The 25,090-nt window shown below is 41.0% G+C and overlaps 1 protein-coding gene and 1 non-coding gene across 3 annotated transcripts in view; both read left to right on the top strand.

Annotated features, from left to right (window-relative positions):
• Positions 1 to 1,719: 1,719 nt before the first annotated feature.
• Wdr43 (WD repeat domain 43) overlaps positions 1,720 to 25,090 on the top strand; it is a 52,217-nt gene continuing 28,846 nt past the window's right edge. For both annotated transcript variants that reach the window (XM_048353200.1, XM_048353201.1), the window contains exons 1-7: positions 1,720 to 1,956; positions 10,439 to 10,576; positions 13,303 to 13,424; positions 17,433 to 17,553; positions 18,726 to 18,865; positions 19,903 to 20,005; positions 23,789 to 23,853. In XM_048353200.1, the coding sequence (XP_048209157.1) occupies positions 1,732 to 1,956; positions 10,439 to 10,576; positions 13,303 to 13,424; positions 17,433 to 17,553; positions 18,726 to 18,865; positions 19,903 to 20,005; positions 23,789 to 23,853 (914 nt within the window). In that variant the 5' untranslated portion in view covers positions 1,720 to 1,731. The remainder of the gene's footprint in view (positions 1,957 to 10,438; positions 10,577 to 13,302; positions 13,425 to 17,432; positions 17,554 to 18,725; positions 18,866 to 19,902; positions 20,006 to 23,788; positions 23,854 to 25,090) is intronic.
• On the top strand, positions 18,328 to 18,410 carry LOC125356946. The gene has a single exon (XR_007211988.1). It is a non-coding gene; the product is annotated as a small nucleolar RNA SNORD53/SNORD92 (small nucleolar RNA).

The following is a 25,090-nucleotide window of genomic DNA, read 5'->3' as shown; positions in this document are numbered from 1 at the left end:
GAGATCTCCGCGGATTGCACTTCCCTGCCAACCCGCGCAGGACATGCCACCAGACGCTTAACCTCCAGTTAGTCACCGAAAAGCCGGTGTGGAGCTGTGGCTCAAGTGGTACAGCAGTAGGTAAAAGCCCTGAGGTCAAGCACGGGGACACGATAGCGTGTCACAGCATCCTCTACGCTGTAAAGCCTCCCACCAACTTGCTATTAATTTTGAGCACAGACGTTTATCCGGCCTCCCTCCAGATGTAGAAATAAAACTAGTCCCGAGGTGCATTTACCCTTTCCCAGGTGATCACGCCATCCTTCCCCCGTCCCTCCCTGTAAGTGCTTTTTGCTGTCCTCATGGTGACAGTGACAGTATATGGTGAGGTGACAGTATTCGACATGTATTCAACAGAATTTAGTTTTAATATTCAACAGAATTTAATGTGTGTGTGTGTGCTGGTCCTGGGGCTTGATCTCAGGGCTTGGTGCCTGTCCCTGAGCATTTTTTGCACAGGTAAACGGGCTACACTTGAGCCATAGCTCCACTTCTGGCTTTTTGGTGGTTAATTCTCACAAACCTTTCCCTGGGCTAACTTTGAACTGTGCTCCTAAGATCTCAGCCTCCTGAGTAGCTAGGATTTCAGGCATGAGCTACCAGTGCCTCAACAGAAATTTTAAAAAAATAAAACAACAGGGGTTAGGGATTTAGCAGGCAAGTGCAAAGTCTGGTCTGGTCTTCGGTTCTTAAAAAAAAAAAAAGCTAAAATATAACAAATGTTTTAACCTCCCAACTAAATTGTGTGTGTGTGTGTGTGTGTGTGTGTGTGTGTGTGCGTTTTGGTGGTTAGTAAATTTCACGGACTTTTACTTTGGTTTTTTTGTTTGTTTTGTTTTTGCCAGTCCTGGGGCTTGAACTCAGGGCCTGAGCACTGTCCCTGGCTTCTTTTTGCTCAAGGCTAGCACTCTGCCACTTGAGCCACAGCACCATTTCCAGCTTTTTTCCCCTGTTTACGTGGTGCTGAGGAATTGAACCCAGGGTTTCATTCATGCTAGGCAAGCACTCTACCACTAAGCCACATTCCCAGTCCCCAGTTTCACGGACTTTTCTTCCGATCTCAGCTTCCTGAATAGCTAGGAGTGTGTGTGTGTGTGTGTGTGTGTGTGTGTGTGTGTGTGTGTGTGTGTGTGTGTGTGTGTGTGTGTGTGTGTGTGTGTGTGTGTGTGTGTGTGTGTGTGTGTGTGTGTGTGTGTGTGTGTGTGTGTGTGTGTGTGTGTGTGTGTGTGTGTGTGTGTGTGTGTGTGTGTGTGTGTGTGTGTGTGTGTGTGTGTGTGTGTGTGTGTGTGTGTGTGTGTGTGTGTGTGTGTGTGTGTGTGTGTGTTTGAGTTTGAACTCAGAGCCCTGAACTTCTAAGCAAACAAGAGCCACGCCCTAACCCATGTTGGCTTCATTCCTGTAAAACCATTTGGGATTAAAAAAAAAAAGGCAAAGGCCTTGCTCAGCACATAGGATTACTTCCTCCTGGCTGCTTCACTATTGGGAGGCTAAGTTAGCAAACGGCCTCATCCGGCCACCGTCTCCCGGCCGACCCGCCCAATGTTCGCTTCGCCACGGGCCACGCCCCCTGCTCCCCCCCCCCCCCGCCCCGCCACCGTGCTCCCACCGTCCCACTTCCTCCCACAGGCACCGCCCCGCTCCGGTGCGCCTGCGCACAAGCGAACACGTGGCTGCGGCGGAGCTAGAGCAGCCATGGCGGCGGGTGGCGGCGGTAGCTGCGAGCCCCTGGCCTCGGCCGGGGTTCCCTGCGCCTTCTCTCCCGACAGACAGGCCTATTTCGCGTTGGCCTCGGCCGACGGCCACTTGCGAGTGTGGGAGACCGCCAACAACCGACTGCACCAGGAATATGTGCCTTCCGCGCACCTCAGCGGTACCTGTACCTGCCTGGCCTGGGCGCCAGCGCGGCTGCAGGCCAAGGTAGATCCGGGGTCACGGAGAGGGGATGGGGGTCCTCCCGCGCCCGGCTTCGGCGCTCCGGGGCCGGGGAGCGCGTGGTCCCGCTTCGCCTTCGCGCTCCACCCTTGGAGGTCCGGGACCGGGCGGCCCGGAGCGCAGCGGCGGCGCGGGCGCGGCGGCGCGCACTGGGCCCACGCCGCCGCCGCGTGTGCGGCCTGTCCGGAGGGCAGTGAGAGGGTGCGGCTCGCTCTCGGGCTCCATGCGGTCTGAGCCCCACTGTCTCCCGGCCGCCATGTTCGCAGAGGCCCCGGGCCCCCCCATGGGCCTCTTACCACCAGGCCTTGTTCATCGACCTGCACGCATCCTGACCCTGGCCTGTGACTGAGCCACAAGTTGGGACGGTACTACCGCGGGTCTGTATCCCAGTCCCGACGTATTGCTTTGCCTTGGTCGGGGATGGGGGGAGGGAGGGTGGCTGAGCAAGTCAGTTCGCTTGTTTCCGGGACCCTCTCCCAAGATTCCGGTTCTACGCGTGTTCTCTTCCACTAGGTTATGGTAGGCTCACTCTTAAAAGTCTTGGTTTTTAAAAGTCCAGCCTTCTTTTCATTCTCAAGCCTTTTGAGCTTCCTTAAAAAAATCTTAAACCCTTGCAAGGTCCCCTTTCAAACCTCTTCCCATCTTATCCTGAAGTTTTCGTTAGAACGTGGAGGTAAAGTGAAGTAGTAGCTTGATTTAATGTGACGCAAGAAATCCCCCTTAAATGGGAAGCTGCCGAAATAGGGAAGCGTTTGCACTGTCAGGTAAATGCCATTCCCTGTTGAGTCACTAGATTACATGTGCTCAGACTCAGGCACGTGCTTACAGCAGTTACGGACTGGAAACGAACCAACTCAGTGTGACTGAAGTACCAGGTTTTATCCTGAAAGATGGGACGTTTTTGCCTTAACAAAGCAAAACTTCAAGAGCTAGTATTTAGAATAGATACTCCATGTGACTGTCAGGAAACTTGTCTCTGGTTTGAAAGAGATGAGGCTCTATTTAACTTGCTGTACTTTGGGTGAGTATGTTTAGATATTTTTTCAGAATTTGATGTACATTTTTATAGTTTTCCCTGGTGATTAATAAAGTGCACCTGCCAGGATAATAAGTCAGGCACATAACTCAAGACTTGAAAAAAGTTACAGTTGTCATCTGTTGGAAATGCAGCCCTCTGTATATTTTTCCTTTTTAAAGGTGTTTTACATTTTTATAATTTAACAGTCCTGTGAAGTCGTAGTAGCGATGGAGAAATAATAGAGCAGAAGTTTCAGATGAGTGGTACTGTCTACGTTTGAGTTCAGGCTCTGCTTTACAGCAATAGTAGTTTATGTGTAGATGCTATAAGTTATTATTATTGGTCTCTTGTATTTGTGTAGCTAGTTTTGGAAGGTAGATAAAACTCAACTTACATCTAGCCAAAAATAGAACCAGGCTTAGAGTTATGTTTTTAAAGCTCAGTTCTTAGTTATATTAAAAAAAAATAGGGCTGGCAGTGTGGCCAATGGTGGAGTTCTTGCCTAGCATTCATGAAGCTCCCTGGGTTCGATTGATTCATCAGCACCACATGCAGAAAAAGCCAGAAGTGGCGCTGTGGCTTAAGTGAAAGACAGTGCTCAGGCCCTGAGTCCAAGCCCCAGGACTGGCAAAAAAAAAAAAAAAAAAAAAAAAAAGGTAGATTGGCGCAAATGGCGCCCACTTTGCTTTTCTACTGACTTTCAGTCACATTGTATTGAAAGCTAAAGTCTCAAAATCATGGTTTGGAGATATGTATACACACATAGGAATGTTACTGAGTTTGGTTTTATAACCAGGATTAAACCCAAACTTTCTGTCAAATTAAGTTTCTTTAATCTGGGGAGTTGAACTCCTTTAAAAGTCTTGTGCTGGGGGTGTAGTGTTGTTGTAGAACTTGTGCTTACCTTGTCTGAGGTAGGTCCTCTACAGTATACCCGTAGACACAAAATGTTTCTGTTTCTTTTATCTATATACCTTTATATATATACCCTTATTTTTAGCAATATATCTTTTTTTGGTCTGTTGTTGGGTTTGAACTCCCGGAACCTCTTTGTGCTCAAGGCTAGCCCTCTGCCACTTGAGCCACCTTGCCACGTCAGGGTTTTTGAGTAATTAAATGTAAGAGTGTCATGGGAACTTTTCTTCCCTTGGCCAGATCCTCAGATCCTCAGATCCTCAGATCTCAGCCTCCTGAGTAGCTAGGATTACAGGTGTGAGCCACTGGTGCTTGGCTTTAGCAACATTTGAGATGCTCACAATAACTGCATTTAAAAAAACTGAGGGTCAATGATGTAGCCTAACACCTACCATATACAGGCCCTGGGTTCAACACCCAGAGCCACAAAAAGAGAACAGCTAAATAAAAAACTCAACATCTGGATGAAAGTCAGAGTTATGAAAGGTAAATGACAAGCTGGGAGGGGGTGGCTTCTAGCTACTCTGGAGGCTGAGAACTGAGGATCAAGGTTCAAAGCCAGCCCAGGCAGGAAAGTCCCTGTGAGATTCTTATCTCCAACTAATCACTCAAAAAACTGGGAAGTGGAGCTGTGGCTCGAGGTGGTAGAGCACTACTCGCCTGTGTACAAAGACTAAGAGGCTCAGGGACAGCACCCAAGCCCTGAGTTCAAACCCCACAACTGAAAAAAACAAAAAGAAAGGTAAATGACTTAACTAAACTTAGCCACTTACAGCCTTAATAAAGCAGTTGTGGCCACTAAGGACAAGGAACTGACTCCTAGTCCAGTGCCCTTTGAACTGAGTGACAGAACTGGGATCTAGGAAGACTGTAGAGCTATCTCATTTTCATCATCCGAGGACTGTAACCTGAAGCATGAGTTTTATTTGAGAAATTATAGGCAAGGGGAGATTTCCTGTATTAAAACAAATAGGGGGGCTGGGAATATGGCCTAGTGGCAACAGTTCTTCCCTCATATACTTGAACCCCTGGGTTCCATTCCCCAGCACCACATATATAGAAAAAGCCAGAAGTGGCGCTGTGGCTTAAGTGGTAGAGTGTTAGCCTTGAGTGAAAAGAAGCCAGGGACAGTGCTCAGACACTGAGTCCAAGCCCCAGGAATGGCAACAAAAAACCCAAAACACCAAATAGTAGGGATGTGTCTTGTGTAGAATTAAAGTCGTGATTTAAGAAAAAATGAATAGGTGTATATAGCAACTGTTCAGTCTCTGTTCCCATGTCCCCTGGTTTATGTTCATTACCACTTAAGTTCTAAGATGCTCACACCTTAAACTCTGCCATTTATTGATGCCTTTGAAGCTTAAAACACAAAGCGAGAAATAGTAAGAAGCCCATGTTCCCAGCATTTTAAGGTCTTAATATGTGACCTATCTCAGGCATGGAAATAAAGGTAATACCGTGTACCTTTCAGCACCCTCAACATTAAATGAGGCTAATTTGTAATTGGTGTAGGAAAGTCTCATAATAAGCATTTAATGTTATTTAATCAGTGAATGTTCTTCATTTAGTGTATTCACTATGAATGAGTTGATAACAGTTTTCTTCATTTGGTTTAGTAATTAGCAACTCAAAGACAGACAAATGACCCAGACCCAAATGTGTGGTGAATAGTTAATACTCTATCAGTGGAGAAAGATAGATTTGCACTGGGTTTCTTGGGTAATGGGTTAAGGTAGTAACAGATTTCTGCTTCTTGTTCTTGATTACACAATGATTATAATACCTTTCTTTGCATTTATGCCTGTATAGTTAGTGTTCCTCAAGTTTGTAATCTGGTGCTGAGATGTTAAATGACAGATCAGAACCACACAGAAAGCTGAAGCATCTAGGAACAGATCTTGTTTTATTGCCTAGTCTCAAGCTTTTGTACTTTTGGGGAGAACAGGCCTGTAACTAACTGTTGGCTACAGCAGTAATTGTGCTTATGTTGCTTTGCTGTCACTGCAGTTAACATGACCCCACGCAGCTTAATACTCATTGAATGAAACATATGATATTTCAGACGTTGGACTAGGTAGGCCATAGGCCAAGTGGTAGTGTAATGATATTTCTAGGAAAAATTTGAACTGTCCTCAAAATTATCCCTTTGAGATACAGCAAAATTCAGGTGTGTTCTTGTACTGTCTAGCAGTCTCAAGTATTTAAACTTAAAAGAAGGAAAGGGTTGCAGATTAGAGCCAGTTGGCAGTTTCTGTGCTAATACATGTTACATGGAACTTTATACTTACTATATTGTTTGATATATAAGTACAATTTGTAGTTTTATATATGCTTTTCTACGGTTATTACATGCCAGTGTAAGTCACAGTAAGATAGGCCAAAAAATGGAATAGGAGACTTCTTCTTGCAGAATGAAACTTAAGACTTGGGGAATGCCTGTCAGTTGTTTAGAGGTCAGTGTTTTAGTGAATTGTGAAATAGGCACTAAAAATCAAAGTAGAATGGAACATATGAATAACTACTGCTCATGGTAAATTCTGTGGAAGTTGTTTCATTTATATGTATATTTTTATGAGTTCTCCAGACACACACACACACTCACTCTTTCCTCTCCCCTCCCCTCCCCTCCCCTCCCCTCCCCTCCCCTCCCCTCCCCTCCCCTCCTACTCTCTGGAATCACGGTTGTCATTGCTTGATTACTGACCAAATGCTGACTTCTCATCTCCTGAATAGACTTTATTTCCTCATCCTCCTCTTATCTGTATACTCTTATAGAAATCACACACGTGGCACTCATTTTCTTGGTTAAATGCTTGATAAGCTTTCATTGAACAGGTTTTCAATACTTAGTGTCAAGCTGTTGTTGAAAAAGGGTTTCATTCCTTAGCCACATTCTTTTAGTCTTCATTCGGGTCACCTCTGGTGACTTTGTGGTTATATATGAACCACATTTTCAGCCAACTTTTCTAAATTATGTATTCACATAAATTGATTATAATCAGTGTGTACATGGCATTGTGCTAGGGTCTTGAGGGAACAATTGAGTGTTACTGAGGAGAAATAGAAACAGTTCAGATTACTGTGACTGATAGAGAGTAACTTTCTCTTTCTAAGGAGAAAGTAGAAATGCTACTTGGTTTAAGCCTGGCTAACCAGTGAAAATTGAAATGTATGAAAAGATTTCCAGGTGAAGGGAAAAGCATATACTAAGTGTATGCCTGCCTAAGGGGTGTCATACAGACTTGGAATTGGCACCAATAGCACTCTCTTTTGGATTCAGAAATACTTGGGATGGGACTGTACTCAAAGAACTAGATCTTATTAAAATGCCTAGTGGTTATACAAACTTCTAATCTGTTGGATGCATTACATGCTTGGACATGCTTATTCTGCTGAATGGGAAGTTACTTTGAAAAAGATCATCCAACACTGAAAAGTGTACAAAGCAATAGTTTTTTGTTATTAAACCAATTAATTGGATTATTTAGCTTTAGATTATTGTTCTTCGTAGTTGTACATAAATACTGTGGATATTCCTTCCACCTGCCTTTTCTTGCCTCTAGAAGTAGATTGTGCAAATAGAAGACTAGGGATTTGATGATGTTAATGTTTAATTTGTGCTTTTTAAAGCACATTAAAGTCAGTTGTAAAGCATGTACATACTTGGACCAGGCTTTGGTTTTACACATTAGAATATTCATTGTAAGTAATCTAAAGATTTTTTTTTTCTTTTTGACCTGTCCTGGGCCTTGGACTCAGGGCCTGAGCACTGTCTCTGGCTTCTTTTTGCATAAGGATAGCACTCTTACCACTGGAACCACAGTGCCACTTCTGGCTTTTTCCATATATATGAGGTGCTGAGGAATCGAACCCAGGGCTTTTAATGTATCCGAGGCAAGCACTCTACCACTAGGCCATATTCCCAGCCCCTAAAGAAAGTTTTTATAAAGTAGTACAGATTGAATACATGCAGTCTAAAATGCTAGTGACTAGAAGCACTTCCAGTTTGACCATTCCTGGTCTAAATTTCCCAAATCAGATGTGCTCCAAAACTTAATAGTTTCTTATTAGGGATGCTCAGCCTGTAGTAGGTTAATAGTTTTCCCTACTGTTTGTGAAATAGATATTTGTGTTTATAACCTTAAGCAGAAACTGCATTTGCCCTCTGGGATCATTCAAGAGGTAGCTTTTTGAAAATCCATGTAACTGAAAGGACCTGACCTAGGGCCCTATAAAGTTTCAGTGTTTGAAGCTGTCTGGAAGGTCAGTTTCCAAACATTAGCTTTTAATTGTAACCTCTTAGTTTATACATATAGGTATATTTCTGAATACTTAGAAAAGTTGTTTATCTTCTAGCTCTCTACCACTTTGAGCCATATTTCCATTTCTGGTTTTCTGGTATTTGGAGATTAGAGTGTCATAGACTTTTGCCTAGGCTGGCTTTGAATTGCAATCCTCAGATCTCATCCTCTTTTTTTTTTTTTTGGCCAGTCCTGGGCCTTGAACTCAGGGCCTAAGCACTGTCCCTGGCTTCTTTTTGCTCAAGGCTAGCACTCTGCCACTTGAGCCACAGTGCCACTTCTGGCCATTTTCTATATATGTGGTGCTGGGGAATTGAACCCAGGGCCTCATGTATACGGGGCAAGCACTCTTGCCACTAGGCCATATCCCCAGCCCAGATCTCATCCTCTTGAGTAGCTGGGATTATGGGCAGGAGCCTAGGCAAAAATTGTATTTTTTTTCTATAAGTAAAAAGTTTTTGTTTTTTGCTAAACCTTTTAGATGTGTCTTATGTTCTTCAAATGTAGCATTCCCCTCACTTAGGTAACTAAAGGGATTAAAAAAGCAAATTATTGGAATACTACATAGCGATTAGGAATGGTGAAATATTGTTATTCGCAGGGAAATGGTCAGAACTCGAACAAATAATGTTGAGTGAGACAAGCCTAGAACACAGAAAACAAAGGGGCATGATCTCCCTGATATATGACTGTTAACAAAGGGAGACGGAGAGACAGTAGAGACCAAGTCTGTGAACACTGTATATGTGCTTGATACATTGTATATTGCATATGGGTCTACCTGACCTAGACAAGGGATGGAAAAACAGGTTGTAAGATATCACAAGAATTGTACACACTGCCCTACTATGTAACTGCACCCTCTTTGCACAACACCTTGTAAAAAAATTTATGTTCAATTAATAATAAAAAAAATAATAAAAATATAATAAAAAATGCAAAGTGAAAAAAAAGCAAATTATTTTAGAAATATAATGCTTTACATGCTCTGGCAACATTGTAGTTTTTATTTATGGATCTTGGAGAGATTTTTGTTTCTTGAATTTGATTATGTGTTCTCCAGCAGAGATTCTATACTGTTCAGAAAATGTTTTCTATAATGCTAATATGTTTCATGAAAAGAGTAGATTCTCTGGCTTCTTTTTACTGAAAAGGGCTGGGTGAACTCTAAAATAAGTGAGAGAAGTTCTAAAGTAAAATCTTCATCAGTACAAGGTCTGGCAGCCTCCTCTTAAATGTTTACTTTTTTTTTTTTTTTTTTTTTTGCCAGTCCTGGGGCTTGGACTCAGGGCCTGAGCACTGTCCCTTGGCTTCGTTTTGCTCAAGGCTAGCACTCTACCACTTGAGCCACAGTGGCACTTTTGGCTTTTTCTATATATGTGGTGTTGCGGAATCATACCCCGGGCTTCATGTATGCTAGGAAAGCACTCTAATGCTAAGCCACATTCCCAGCCCCACCTCCTTAAATGTGATCATTGGTTTTTTTGGTGGACAAACGTGATGAGCTGTTAGCATCACAACTGAAGTGAGTCAAAAAAGTTTGACATCTGCTACTAGATGGAGGCATGGATCTTTTAAATAATTGGAATCACCATGCCAGTCTGAAACTCCTTAAGCAGCCACCAGAGCAATTTCCCTGGTATGTGCTGAGTTTTCTATTAGTTACAACTGTTTGTTGGCTCAAAATGAATCTTATGTGTGTTTATAATTATAAACATGTTTGAAAGTCCTTTTCTTGAAAACTAAGGAAGAATTTTGAGGAACATTTAGGGGAAATGGGGGAAGCATTGTGGCTTAGATATGTATCTCTTTGCTTGCTGAGTGGAGGCTTCCCTTGGATCTGTTCAAAATGGAAGGGCCATTGAGGCTACTCTGACTACCTAACAAGAGTATCAAGAACAATACCATGTCATACAGCTTGCTGTCTGCCTAGATGGCAAATGGGACAGAGAATTTTGAGCTTCTCTTAAAATTGGAGTACTTTTTGTTTTAAAATCTCAGGTGAGAAACTGCCTAGTAAATCCTTGCCCCCTCTCCTTTTAAAATACAAGTTAGAGAAGTGGGAGGAGGCTTGATCGAGTTAAAATGCTTGCTTTTTAAGCTTGAAGCTTATCTGAGAGTTCAAACCCAGTACTGCCCCAAAAGAGTTAAGCATTAGTGATGGCATTTTTAATGTTTTTAAATAATGTTTGAAATATTTAATAAACATGTTTTGATTCCCCCCCCCCCACAGGAAAGTCATCAGAGGAAAAAAAGGAAATCAGAAGCTATAGCAACCAGTGACCAGATTGATTTGTTGGCTCTTGGTACAGCAGTTGGTAGTATTTTATTGTACAGTACAGTGAAAGGAGAGTTGCACAGTAAATTAATAGTAAGTATATTTACATCTACTTTCATAAAAGATGAGAAGGAAACTGATGATTACAGATTATTAAAAGACACCTCAAGATATGTGATGATATCTGAACTATAGAGGCCGCTTCCCTGCTCTTCTCTATTTGAAGAACTAAATAGCGATGTATGTTACAGGTTGTAGTAACCACCCTTGTTAAGTAAAGATCAGAGAACAAAGAATTACTGTTGGAATAATTGCTCAGGAAGAAGGGTAAAGAGAACTTCAAGGCAATGCATCTAGCAGCTTACAGGAGTACTACCTGTGGGCAGAACAGTTATTGCTAGTACGATGTTAGGCAGTATCACAGTATAGCTCATTGTCCACTGAACTCAATATTATAGGAATGCTTTTTGTGTCAGAGAACAGAACAAAGTTCTTTTTATGTACCATCTACTGTTTATTTGGAACTACATGAAGTAAAAATGCTGAAAGCTTAAATGTAAATCAATCACTAGAGAGATTTATTCCCTCCCACCTCCAGCCTGATCTGAGGCCTGAATTTAGTCTGGACATTATTGCAGAGCTTTTGTGCTCAATGCTAGTGCTCTACCACTATGAGCCATAGCTCCACTTCTGGCCTTTCAGTGACTACTTAGATAAGAGGCTCATGGACTTCTGCCTGGGCTGACTTTGAATCCTGACCTTTATATCTCAGCTTCCTGCATAGTTAGGATTGCAGATGTGAGCCACTATTTAAAACAAAGCTAGATGGCTTCTGCCCATCTATTTTATATCCTGTTGTTTTTTGTGTTAGTAAGGGGGCTTGAACCCAAGGTTTTGCACTCTTGCTTCTTGGGCAGGCTCTTGACTGATGGTAGTTGGGAAAATAAAAGTAGTGTTCTTGAAGTATGCAGCAGTCTCTAACACAGAAACTAATATTCAGTGGTCCATAATACTTGAAGTACCTGAAGGAAGTGGTGGTTAATTTTTTCCCTTTTTAAACATCCTCTTGCTAGCTATGTAGCCTAGGCTGGCTTGAACTAGTGTTCTTCCTGCCTCAGTTTCCTGAGTTCTGGGATTGCAACTATAAGGTAATACAGCCAGTCAAATTTTTTTCTTTTGGGTTATGGGACTTGAACCCAGGACCTGAGTTCTAGGGCCTGGCTAGATTGGGGGTGGGAGTGGGGCTTGAACTTTGGGCCTGGGCGCTGTCCCTGAGCTCTTCAGCTCAAGGATTGCACTCTATCACTTGAGCTATAGGGCCACTTCCGGTTTTCTGGTGGTTCATTGGAGATAGTCTCATGGACTTTCTTGCTTGGGCTGGCTTTGCAAAAACCATGATCTTCAGATCACAGCCTCATGCTTAGCTAGGATTACAGGTATGAGCCACTGACAACGGACATTTTTTTTTTAATAACCTAGATGGGTTATTTTTAAAGGGGGGTTTCCAAGGATATTTTAAACTGAATTATTTATTTTCCTTTTTTTTTTTTTTTTTTTTTTTTTTTTTACAGTCTTGAGGGTAGAACTCAGGGCCGGGGCACAGTCCCTGAGCTTTTGCTCAAGGCTACTATTCTACCACTTGAGCCATAGCACCCTTCTGGCCTTTTCTGTTTATGTGGTACTGAGGAATCAAACCCTGGGCTTCGTGCATGCAAGCCCAGGGTTTGCATGCACTCTACCACTAAGCCACATTCCCAGACTTAAACTGATTTTTTTGGGGGGGGGGGCCAGTCCTGGGGCTTGGACTCAGGCCCTGAGCACTGTCCCTGGCTTCTTTTTGCTCAAGGCTAGTACTCTGCCACTTGAGTCACAGCGCCAATTCTGGCCATTTTCTATATATGTGGTGCTGGGGAATTGAACCCAGGGCCTCATGTATACGGGGCAAGCACTCTTGCCACTAGGCCATATCCCCAGCCCCCTTAAACTGATTTTTAATCTTAAGATCTATAGTGGCTCATGCCTGTAATCCCAGTTATTTGGGAGGTGGGCACCAGAAAGATGAAAGTGCAAGGCTAGCTTGGGCAAAAAGTTAATGAGACACAATGTCTGAGTAGTCTGGGCATTGTGGTGAATGCCTGTGGTTCCAGTTTATAAGGACCCAAGGATTGAGGCCTTAGGCTGGCTCCAGGCAAAAACAAAACAAAACCAACACCCCACTCCCCAAGACACCCCAAAACAACAGCAAAAATATTAAACCCTTGAACCGGACCTTACCTGTTAGCAAATTGGCTCAATTGGTAGAGCACTAGCTGGCATGACCAAAAATAAACGAAGAAAAAGTTAATTTGGACTCGACTTCAATGCTTCTTTTTGTCATTATTACAAAATCTTAGAGTTAGCATTCATTTCCAAAAGCAAATCAAATGACAAGCTAGTATTTGAGTTAGTGTTCTTTGTAGGTTTTCCTTATGAAGGAGAAGGGAAAGTTAATGTTTTCATAAAGTTCTAGTTTGTCCTCTTTTGTTAGAAAACTAATGTGGATTTGGGTATGTTGAGGCTTTATTTAGGTTTAGACCTAACATTTGGTAAAGCGTTCGGCTTATCCTATAAGGTATCTTGTAGGGTATAAGATAATACCTTAAAGTATACACCTAACATTCGGTAAAGTGGTAATGTAGAATACGTTATCCTATAGGATATCTTGCAGGATGTAAGACAATACCTTAAGGTATCCCTTATCTTATACTTTATCATATAAGGCAAGTTTTGTTTTTTTCTTTTCCTTTTTTAAATTAAAACAATTTTTTTAAAATCTGCAGAGTGGTGGACATGACAACAGAGTCAATTGCATACAGTGGCATCAAGACAGTGGCTGCTTATATAGTTGTTCAGATGATAAATATATTGTGGAATGGGATTTAGAGAGCTGCAAAGTAAAGTGGTGAGTAAGGGTGATGATTGGGGTTGGAGTTTGGCTAAGTTAACTGTTTGTAAATACATAAGAGTTTGATGTATATTGCCCCAAGCAGTGGGAAATGTACACACAAATAAGGTTATACAGCCCTTTTATTAATGAACATTGAATCAAGTTGGGCATGTAAAGTTTCCATACATAACTGAATTGTAAAATTGCACAAAAAGCTGTTATATGGTGACACTGATGACTTGTAGGATAAGTAGTGTTAGGAACTACTGGTGTAAGAGAAAAAGTTTCAGTTGGACTTCTTGGACAGGTAAAGTTTGAATCTAGGAGAGCAGAGTGATCCTTCTAAGAGTGAACAAAGGAAGGTGAGGAAGGGGAGGGGATGGTAAGAGAAAGGCCAAGAGGTAGGAAAGTGAAAGATGAACTTGTAGTGAGTAAACTAGAGGAATGGCAGATTAGATAGATAATGCATGACAGAGGATAAAAATGTCCTCCAGTAAATTGAAATTAATGGCTATAAGACAAATGACTTTAGGGTTCTTAGAAAAGTTAAATTTGAAATCACCTTATATGAAAGGCAAGACCCAGCAGATTAAGTGGTGGGGAAGCTGTCTTTAGAAGGGTTTAAGGGTCTAGGTGCAGGTACGAGAGTTATTTGTGAAGTATTTTTACTGTGTTTACCTGTAGTACTTCTCACACTGGCCTTCTGACTCCAAGAGACTTATGCATTGAGTCTGGGTGAGGCCCATGTTACTATATTCAGAATGAGAGTTCTTGAGACTGGTGCTTCATAAAGATGTGGGATCCTTTTTATTCCTGTTAGGCCTTCAAAATCATTTGGGTCCCAAAAAAACAAAACAAAACAAAATCAAGGGCTGGGGATATGGCCTAGTGGCAAGAGTGCCTGCCTCATATACATGAGGCCCTGGGTTCGATTCCCCAGCACCATATATATAGAAAATGGCCAGAAGTGGCCCTGTGGCTCAAGTGGCAGAGTGCTAGCCTTGAGCAAAAAAGAAGCCAGGGACAGTGCTCAGGCCCTGAGTCCAAGCCCCAGGACTGGCCAAAAAACAAAACAAAACAAAATCATTTGGCTCATAGTGAGTGGGACAGCCATGTAGATTTTCCGTCTCTGCTGTATGTTGCCTAATGGTCTGCCTATATTGTAATTTTGTGTGGTCTGAATGATACTGTAAATACACAACTGATCCATGGCAGGAAGAAATTCCCCACTCTTGACATAGGAATTGGCCATTGTTCTAGGCACTGTTGAGCACACTAGGTAGACATGGATTTAGTCATAACCTTGAGGTCGGCTCTGTTCCTGTTTCACATTTAAGAAATAGGTTAATTAAATAAAATCTTGACCTCTTTTCCACTGAATTGTACTGTTGGATAAGTAATTAGTTTCTAGTTTCATTCTTAGCATTCTCACGTTCATGTCAATTGGTTTTCCCTGCTTCATTTTAAACTAATTTCCTACTAAGGAAGAAAAGGATTTAACTTTTATACTTTCTACCTCCTCTTTCTCCCATTGTCATATTACAGTTGTGGTTCAGCTATTTGTTGTCGATGCTATGCTTCCTGTAATAACTAAGGTTTAAGATGTTCTCGGTTTACATTTTCTTTTTGGTCTGCAAGGTTTTGACCTCATACTGCATACTGCCAAAAGTTTATTGGTTTGTTTTTCCTTGGACTTTCTAATTTCCTTATTTCTCAGTTTGATATTTTCCAAAGTATTCTAATCATTAATATATTCTCAATCTTGTAGTGTAAGTCTCAGTGTAGACACATCCATTTGTCAGTTTATTTATTTTTACCTCCCCCTAGCCCATCTGTTTGTCTTTGTCTGTTTCTGCCTATTCCTTTTGGTGGTATTGAGGTTTGAATTCCAGGCCTCATGCTTGCTAGTTGGGTTCTACTTCGAAGCCAGGCCTTCAGCCCTGTTTTTTCACTGCATGGGGTTTTGCTTCCTCATACCTGTTCTATGCACACATCATTGTGTCCATTGAGGTAGATGGAGTATTATGGACTTTTTTGCCCAGACTGGCCAGGGACCACAATCCCCTCTGTTCTTTGTGTGGTTCCCAGTAGTAACTCCTGGAGATTTTGTCTTCATGTAAACCAGGAAGTGCCTGCCGAACAACTACTACTAGGGCTCTTTCTGTCATCTGGCTGAAAATTGTCTCTTTTCTGATGGGTCCTGTTTTTCCCTTTGTGTATTTGGCCCTGCATTTTTGGAGTGAGCACATCAATTGGTAGCTTCTGAGAAAAAGGTGCATATGTTTACTTTTGGTTATTCACTAGTATCTTTGAACCCTGACAGTTGATGGATAATTTAAAGATCAAAAGAGTAAGGTTGGAAATAGTTTACCCTCTGGATTTTCTATTTCTTCTATTTTTTTTTTTTTTGCTATTTTTCTTTTGAAGGTAGTATGGTTTGTTCATTTGCTTTACTTCCTGTTTTTCATGTTGAAGGAAGGCATTCTTCAGATTACAGAAGATCCTTGACTGGCTGTTGCTATTTGAAAGTGAAATATTAAAAAGCTGACTGGAAGCCGGGCACCAGTGGCTCACACCTGTAATCCTAGCTACTCAGAAGGCTCAGATCTGAGGATCGCGGTTCAAAGCCAGCCCGGGCAGGAAAGTCCGTGAGACTCTTATCTCCAATTAACCACCAGAAACTTGGGAATAGAGCTGTGACTTAAGTGGTAGAGCACTAGTCTTAAGCAGAGAAGCTCAGTGACAGTGTCCAGGCCCTGAGTTCAAGCCCCAGGACTGGCACAAAAAGAAAAGACAAACCAACTGGAAGACTTGGTTCTTTAACTTGTAGAAGGATCTGGAGGCTTTAGTATGTTAGTATATGTAGATTGTTCCTTGGAACCCATCTTATTTCCCAGATGGAAACATTCCACTCCACTTTTAAAAGTTTAGTAGGTATACTTGGTAGTTTCCATATATTTTATGTTACTTGTGCACCATATATGATATAGTAAGTCTGATAGGCTGGACCTGAAAAGTTCTTAGGGGTTATGCTCATGTAGGAGCATTGTACTATGAGTTAGTTGCAAAATTCTTGCTTTCTGTGGTGGGGTGTGCTGGAAGGGGATATAGTAGCAGTGCTAACCTTCAGTGAGGAGTGGGGAGATAGATTCAGGAAGTGTCTCAGCAAGTGAGGACCATAGTTTATTATTATTATAAATGAACTTAGTGAAAATAGTGGGTAGTGAATATTTATGAGCCATAAAACTGTGGGAGTTAACTAAATAAATTGGCAAAAAGTTTAGAAGTCAAGACAAAGAAAAAAAGTTCTTTTATACTTGATTATATATATTTCCTTGAACTAGTGCAGATGTTTCATATTTATCAACAAATTGTATTGTATGATGTGCCTATTGGGTTTTTTTTTGGTATCCATTTTGAGTTCTGTAATGACAATGTCAAACTAAATGTGAAAACTGAAGAAGCTTCTAATCATTCTGGACACATATATGAGAAAGGAATTACCTGTATCCAGTTTATTTCAATTTACAGTGGTAGTTTATATGTAGATTTGGGATGGAAATCACCATTTGGATTATTTTTTGTTTATTTTGAGGCTGTAGTTTGAAAAGTCATTTGAGTTGCCAGTGGAATGAATGGAAAGGCTCACCTTTCTAGGAAAGCAGGGACTGTGGTGAGAATACATGGACTTGGGAAGGTCCAGCAATTTTTTGATTATTAGTCTGTCTCATGAGTCCCAGGATACACAGCTCTCTATTTTGTATTCTTATAACTCTTACCTTACCCATTTCATAGCATATCTTGAGACTTTTCATTCTGTACTTGCTAGAGGTTGAATACCCCATCTGGGAGACGTCTCAATTGTGGTATGCTGTTGTGGTATGCTGGGGTTACTCACCTAACACAATTTAGGGAATGTGGTTGGTGTAGGTAGTATTTTTAAATGTTTAGGTTTTGTTGTTCTGCTCTGAGTAAAATATTCACCCATTTATTGAGCTGTATTTGCTTGTCTTCATACTACAGCAAGTGGAAAGGAGACAATAGCAGCGTCACTTCCCTGTGTATTAGTCCAGATGGAAAGATGTTACTTTCAGCTGGTCGAACAATCAAACTGTGGATTTTGGAGACTAAAGAAGTCTACAGAGTAAGTGAATCAAATTATTCCGAAGCATAGCAATCAATGTGTCAAGCATCAATGGAGGGAGGAAGACAAATGTTTGAGATACAGAATATTATTTTAAGAATACTGGTAGCCGGGCCCCAGTGAGTCAGGCCTGTAATCCTAGCTATTCAGGAGGCTTAGATCTGAGGATCATGGTCCAAAGGATTGTGGACCAGCCTGGTCAGGAAAGGTCATGAGACCCATTATCTCCAATAAATTACTCAGAAATAGCCGGAAGTACTGCTGGGGCTCAAGTGGTAAAGTGCAAGCAAGCCTTGAACACCAAGAGGCTCAGGGACAGTGCCCGGGCCCTGAGTTCAAGCCCTGGACTGACACATACACACAAAAACGAGTACTCATAGTATGCGGCTATAGTTATAGCTCTCTGGAGGATCAATTGAGCCCAGGAGTTTGGACCAGCCTGGGCAACATTGTGAGAACCTATCTTAAGATTTATAACTATCAACAAAATTTAAACCAAAATAGGGTCTTTATTTTTAAGTGTATGTCAAATAATAGGATTAATAGACAAATCACCTTCCAAATTTGATTTACTGACATAGGTTACATATGTTGGCATGAATTGGAAGAATAAGTAAACCAAATAAATGAAATTGAATAAAAAAACTTTTGTTTTGCTGTGGAATAACCTTAGCATTTTTGTTCTTAGCTTGCACCTACCATTTCATCTAGTCACAGCATTTAACTGGAGACTTAGTAGGAAAAGCCAGTTGCAATAAGGGGTTACTGAACTTGGTGCTATGATGATGCCTTAATTGTGGTTTCGACTCACTGAGAGTAAAATGAGGACCTACAATTCCTTGGCTGTGTCTGAGCACTGAGTACCCCTTTAAAGTAGATAAAAATGAGTGAGTCTAATTAAAGCAAACGGAAGAAAAAATACTTGGGTGGGGTCATGAAAGATCAAGGCATATCTTTAGTGCTTGCAGATAGTACTGAAAAAGTATAAAAATATTTTTTAGACATTTAAGAAGTGAGATTATAGTACAGGTAATTTGGTTTGCTTAGAGTTAAATTGAACTGTTATTTCATTGGGTTCTGCTGCCATATTTATGTTATCTAGCTTGTTTTTGCTATATGTGGGTGCCACTGTTTTGAATTCATTCTCCTAAATGAGATACAACTTATTCCAGCACTTCACAGGACATGCAACGCCAGTTTCAACACTTATGTTCACTACTGTCCGACCTCCCAATGAGAGCCAACCTTTTGATGGAATTTCAGGTCTTTATTTCTTATCTGGAGCAGTACATGACCGGTTACTTAATGTCTGGTAGGTAGTTGTTTGGGTTTGGGGAGTCTAAACTTAGACTAATACAAATGATAAGTGTGATAATTTTTTACTATATTTAATGTTGAAACTACATTGGCTTATAGGATTAAATGCCTAAAATATTTTTTGAGAAAAATTTGGGAGCATTACATAATAGACACCTTATGTAGTATGTGTTTTTGATTAGCAAACATACAGCACCATTATCTCTTGTCCGAAAGTAGCTCTTGTTATTAAGCATATTGTCTTCATGAGGCCTTGTATGAGGAGCACTGTATGCCATTTTACGACTCGGATTATGGGATACTTTAAACAGTGAAATCACCGACCGAAATGAAGAAAAAAAAGCCACACAGTCAATAGACACTTGTTTGTAGTATGAGAGCTGAAGTAAGGCAAAGAGTAGCCTTGCCTTGTTCAATCTCAGTGGGGATCATTGAGCATGTAGTCATGAATGTTTCTATTGGTTTGCATGATTGAACAGGAGTAGTGGTTTTGAATAAATTTTAGCAAGTAGGCAGATTCACATAAAAATTCCTGAATAACAGGGACTTGGTGTGTGTATGCACATTTGTGTATACATTTATATACACATCTTTGTATATGTGTATGTGTGTGTAGACCCACAGTGTACTGACTTTGTATAATCTTCTCTATTGTTAATGAAGTAAATGTTTCCCAAAGCCAGTCAATCCCAGTAACCCATTCTGTAGAAATTAGCAAATTGTAAAGGTCAACTAGAAATGTAAAGGACACAGAACGTTGAAAAAGAAGAGACCAGACCATATTAGTCTGATCTCAGGACCTGTCAAGCTGTAGGCATCAAGGCAGTGTGATTATGAAGGTAGACAACTTAATGAAAAGGATAGAGAATGCTACTCATTGTTTCTGTTTGCCAGATGCTTAGATGCTTTTGTCTTTTCTCAAGCAAACATGTAATGTGGTTCATAACATAATTTTGGATTGGTATTCTTATATAGTGTGATTGCCCTCTTGGGTCAAACTTTCTTTTATCTAATGGCTTATTTGTTATCTAGGCAGGTCCGGTCAGAAAACAAAGAAAAGAGTGCAGTAATGTCTTTCACAGTTACAGATGAACCTGTTTTTATTGACTTGGGTTTATCAGAAAACAAAGAAGAGGTAAGTGTCTTGGTATTTGAGAATTGGTCTTAGATTTTATAAAACTTACTTGGAAAATAGAAATGTAGATGTGAGGGAGTAATTATAACCAAATATTCTTAGACTATTGAAGTAACTTCATGAGAGAAACAGGAATGTTTGTAATCAAAGACTACTTTTTTCGTGTGAGTATGTGTGCCAGTATTGGGGCTTGAACTCAGGCCCTGAGCTTTGTCATTTGTTTTTTTTGCTCAAGTTTGGCGTTCTATCACTTGAGCCACATGTCCACTTTAGCTTTTTGGTGGGTAATTTGAGATAGGGGTCTCAAGGATTTTTCTGCCTCGGCTTGCTCTGCATATCTCAGTCTCCTAAGTAACAAGATTACTACCTGTGTCTCGCTTAAAAGACAATATGTATTTTTTTTTTTTTTTTGGCCAGTCCTGGGGCTTGGACTCAGGGCCTGAGCACTGTCCCTGGCTTCTTTTTGCTCAAGGCTAGCACTTGAGTTACAGAGCCACTTCCAGCCTTTTCTAATTTATGTGATGCTGAGGATTTGAACCCAGGCCTTCATGAAGCATGCTAGGCAAGCATTCTACCACTAAGCCACATTCCCAGTCCAAGATTTTCACTTTTAGGTTTAGGCTCCTCCTATGTTTTTTAACCCTCTGACAGGGATTTAAAGATAATTTAGTAGTTTGTAAGTATAGCAGATTCTGGTTTGCATCCTGATTGTGCTTCTAGCAATCTTGGCTTTCTGATCTGAGGTGGGTCTGATTAGATTGGGGGAGCCAGGAGTGGTTTTAAGTACTTTCTTAAAAAAGTAAGTAAGTGTAAAGTTTTTCAGAAGGTCACTTGAAATGAAATCACCCATTTGTTTCATTTGGTAATATGGGAACAAATACCATAGCAATTCCTTTGGAATCAGATTCCTTTGATCAAAACTTCTGATATTCAGGAGCTAGTCAGTGCAGTGATCACAATGCATACAGACAGTCCAATCCTGTGGCCCTAACTTTACCAAGTAATACTGTGGTTAAGTTCTTAATTACTTTTTTTTGCCAGTCCTGGGCCTTCAACTCGGCCTGAGCACTGTCCCCGGCTTCCTTTTGGTCAAGGCTAGCACTCTTCCACTTGAGCCACAGTGCCACTTCTGGCTATTTTCTATATATGTGGTGCTGGGGAATCGAACCCAGGGCTTCGTGTATACGAGGCAAGCTCTCTTGCCACTAGGCCATATTCTCAGCTCCAATTTTACACTTTTTATTGTATGTATATGTGTGGTTTTTGGAGTTTAATTAAGTATAAATGAAAGTAACAAGTTGCTCTGGGCATAGCTCAGTGGTAAAACTCTTGTCTAATATAAGACCCCTGGGTTCAATTCACAGTACTCAAATGAAGGTAAGAAAAAAAGGAAAAGAGAAGGAGGAAATGAGGGAGGGAAATTGACATGATGAGAAAAATCATTTGCAATCCCAACCCAAGCTTGCCCTAGTCTATTTAGATTATAGATCTAATTTTGCTTTATATTTTTCTGTCTAAATTCTGTTGCTACTTTTAAATGTAATTCATTTTATCTTGTTACAATGCTGACATTCTTAAATTGGTCAATAATAAAATAAAGGAGAGAATAACCACTTTTTAAAGAAGATTTTAAATTCAGAAGGTGGCTTGCCCCTGTAATCCTAGTGACTCAGGAATTGAGATTGAGGATCATGGGATTACAGTTCAAAGCCAAACTGGGCAAGAAAGTCTAGGAGATTCTTATCCCACTTTAAACACTCCTTTGCCCCCAATACCTGAAGTGAAGCTGTAGCTTAAGTGGTAGAGTACTATCCTTTAGTGGAAAAGCTAAAGGACAGTGCCCAGGTCCTGATTTCAAGCCCTAATAGGACATAAATAGAACAGCAAAAATTTGAAACCACTCCAGTACCAGTATACAGCAAAAAGAAAGATGAATTAATTGTCCAATAATTATCAATCACTCTGTACAGTTCATAATTAGATTTTTTTTTTTTTTTTGGCCAGTCCTGGGCCTTGGACTCAGGGCCTGAGCACTGTCCCTGGCTTCTTCCCGCTCAAGGCTAGCACTCTGCCACTTGAGCCACAGCGCCGCTTCTGGCCGTTTTCTGTATATGTGGTGCTGGGGAATCGAACCTAGGGCCTCGTGTGTCCGAGGCAGGCACTCTTGCCACTAGGCTATATCCCCAGCCCCATAATTAGATTTTGAATCTGCTAATAGGATGTACCAAAAGGGAAGCTTTTTTTTTTTTTTTTTGGCCAGTCCTGGGCTTGGACTCAGGGCCTGAGCACTGTCCCTGGCTTCTTTTTGCTCAAGGCTAGCACTCTGCCACTTGAGCCACAGCACCACTTCTGGCCGTTTTCCATATATGTGGTAATGGGGAATCGAACTCAGGGCTTCATGTATAAGAAGCACTCTTGCCACTAGGTCATATTCCCAGCCCAAGGGAAGCTTTCATATGCTGCTTAACCTTACAGTTAATGGACTTTTAAGAGCATCTCTCTTTTCAGGTTTCTTGTCTTTAACCACTAGTGAACAGGCACTGGTGGATCATGCCTATAATCCTAACTCCTAGGGCGGCTGGGATTTGAGGACCTTGATTCAGAGCCAGCCTAGGCAGGAAAGTCTATGAGACTATTAACTTAATTAACCACTGGAAAAAAACCAGAAGTGGTGCTATGGCTTAACTGGTAGAGCACTAGCCTTGAACAGAAAGCTCAGAGAGAACCTCCAGGTCCTGAGTTCACACCCCAGGACAGGCACATAAACAACAAACAAAGTGCTTTCACAATGCTACATGGATCCTAAAGCATTAATATATTTCAGTTGTTTGTTTTCCCAATTGTATTTGTAGTTGAGAATAGAGATGAAAACTTTTTAGGACTATTAAATATTTGCTTATAAAGCTTTCATTAAGAAATTTTTAGTACTTAAAAGGAGATTGTTATATAGATTGCTGAGACTGGAGGCTGCCAGGAAGAGTTTAGTTGATAGAAGCACTCAGACTATTAGGATACAAAAGTTGACAATAGAGATGGAATTAGAGTGATGATAGTTTAGGTCTCTACACCAGTAATTGCCAATAGTAGGTATGAACTGGCATTTTAAAGTTTGACATTTCGGGGCTGGGGATATGGCCTAGTGGCAAGAGTGCTTGCCTCGTATACATGAAGCCCTGGGTTCAATTCCCCAGCACCACATATATAGAAAACGGCCAGAAGTGGTGCTGTGGCTCAAGTGGCAGAGTGTTAGCCTTGAGCAAAAGGAAGCCAGGGACAGTAGTGCTCAGGCCGAGTCCAAGGCCCAGGACTGGCAAAATAAATAAATAAATAAATAAAGTTTGACATTTCCAGACAGCTCTCACTTAGAGGCATGTCTAACCTGCGTTGCCAGCTCTTGCACCTGGTAGGAACTTACTTACATTGAGGCTGTATTGTCTGCAAGAGAGCCACAGTTCCAGTTCTGGCATTTTGGTGGTTCATTGGTGATGACTCTCCTGGACTTAGCTGCATTTGCTGGCTTTGAAAGGCAGTCCTCAGATCTCAGCTTCCTGAATAGCTAGGATTACAGATAAGAGCCATGGGTGCACCTGGCTTATGTTACATTCTTGACCTAAGTGTTAGGACTGTTGACAGTAACAATGCTACTTTGTCAGTGGTAATTATTTTTAAATGTATCTGCTGTTCTTTTCCTTTGGTGGGATGGGGAGAATTGAGTTTTCTTTAGTTAGATTGGAGGAAGAACTCATTATTCATTGCAGTTAATCCGCTACATTTTTCTTTTAGCCTGTCAAGTTAGCAGTTGTTTGCAGAGATGGTCAAGTCCATCTTTTTGAACACGTATTAAATGGGTAAGTTTTTCAAGTCAGGAATTTATTTCTAATTTCCTGTTATTTGTTCATAACTTCATCTTGTTATTATTAATACTGTTTCTGTCCTGTTAGCTTGCTAGAAATATTCTTTTTTTTGTGGGGTTGTTTTTGGGGGGGAGTGGCTGTCTCTATTTCTTTTGCTCTAGGTGCTCCACCACTGAGCCACAAAGCCACTTCTGACTTTCTCTGAGTAGTTTATTGGAGATAAAAGTCTGAGGTAACGGATGGCCCTATGCAAAAGGAAATAATACTTATTACCTGATTTATAAGATTAAACCCACTGTATATCACCTCTAAAATAATAGTAAAAAGAAGTCATAGACCTTCCTGCCCTTCCTGAGCTGTCTTTGAACCGTAATCCTCAGATCTCAGCATCCTGAGTAGCTAGGATTATAGGTATGGGCCACCTGCGCCCAGCTCCCTGAGCTTTTTTTTTTCCCTACAGGCTAGTTCTCTACTACCACTTGAGCCACGGCTCTACTTCTGGCTTTTTGGTAGTTAATTGGAGATAAGTGTCTCTTGGACTTGCGATTCTTAGATCTCACTCTCCTGAGTAGTCAGGATTACAAATGTTAGCCTTAATTTTATCTTTCACAATGCTTTACCTTCACTTACACATTTGTGTGGCTCTGTAAAGCATCGTCTGGTGTTAAGTAGACAGAGAAGAGTGGAATTGGTAGTGTTTTTCACAGACCAGGTTTACTAACTTGTGGCCTTCAAACCATGACATACTTACTTTTAGCTCTAAAGAAAGTACTTGTCAGACTACAGTTATGTTAAATTTTAAATTGCTTTAGCCCTTTAACTGACATTTGATATCTTCAATAATATTTAACTAGGAATTTAAATATTGACTAATTGTAAAAGAAAGTAGTGTGTACTTCAAAACCTTTATGAGAACTGGCGGTATTTCAATAGTGGTGTTTGCCTAGCATGTGTGCTGTTTTTGACAGCACTACCTCCTCCTATCTTCCTAAAAAGCCCCCAGAAATTTGAACCTCTATTCAATGAGCTCTTACTAGAGAACACATTTCAGTGTGTGGCACTTGAAGCTTTTATCTACATAGTGATGTATGTACATGCCAGGAAATAGTGTTTCCTGGTGAGGTCTTAAACGTTTTTTGTTTGACCTAAGTTTTAAGATTCATTCTGTAATGTGTTGAAAATTACCTAAAGAGTGGTAAAGGCCAAGGCAGGGATACACCAAAAACAACCC

This window comes from Perognathus longimembris, chromosome 8 (assembly GCF_023159225.1).
Source record: "Perognathus longimembris pacificus isolate PPM17 chromosome 8, ASM2315922v1, whole genome shotgun sequence".
NCBI lineage: Eukaryota > Metazoa > Chordata > Mammalia > Rodentia > Heteromyidae > Perognathus > Perognathus longimembris.
This window is presented reverse-complemented; position numbering and strand designations above follow the sequence as displayed.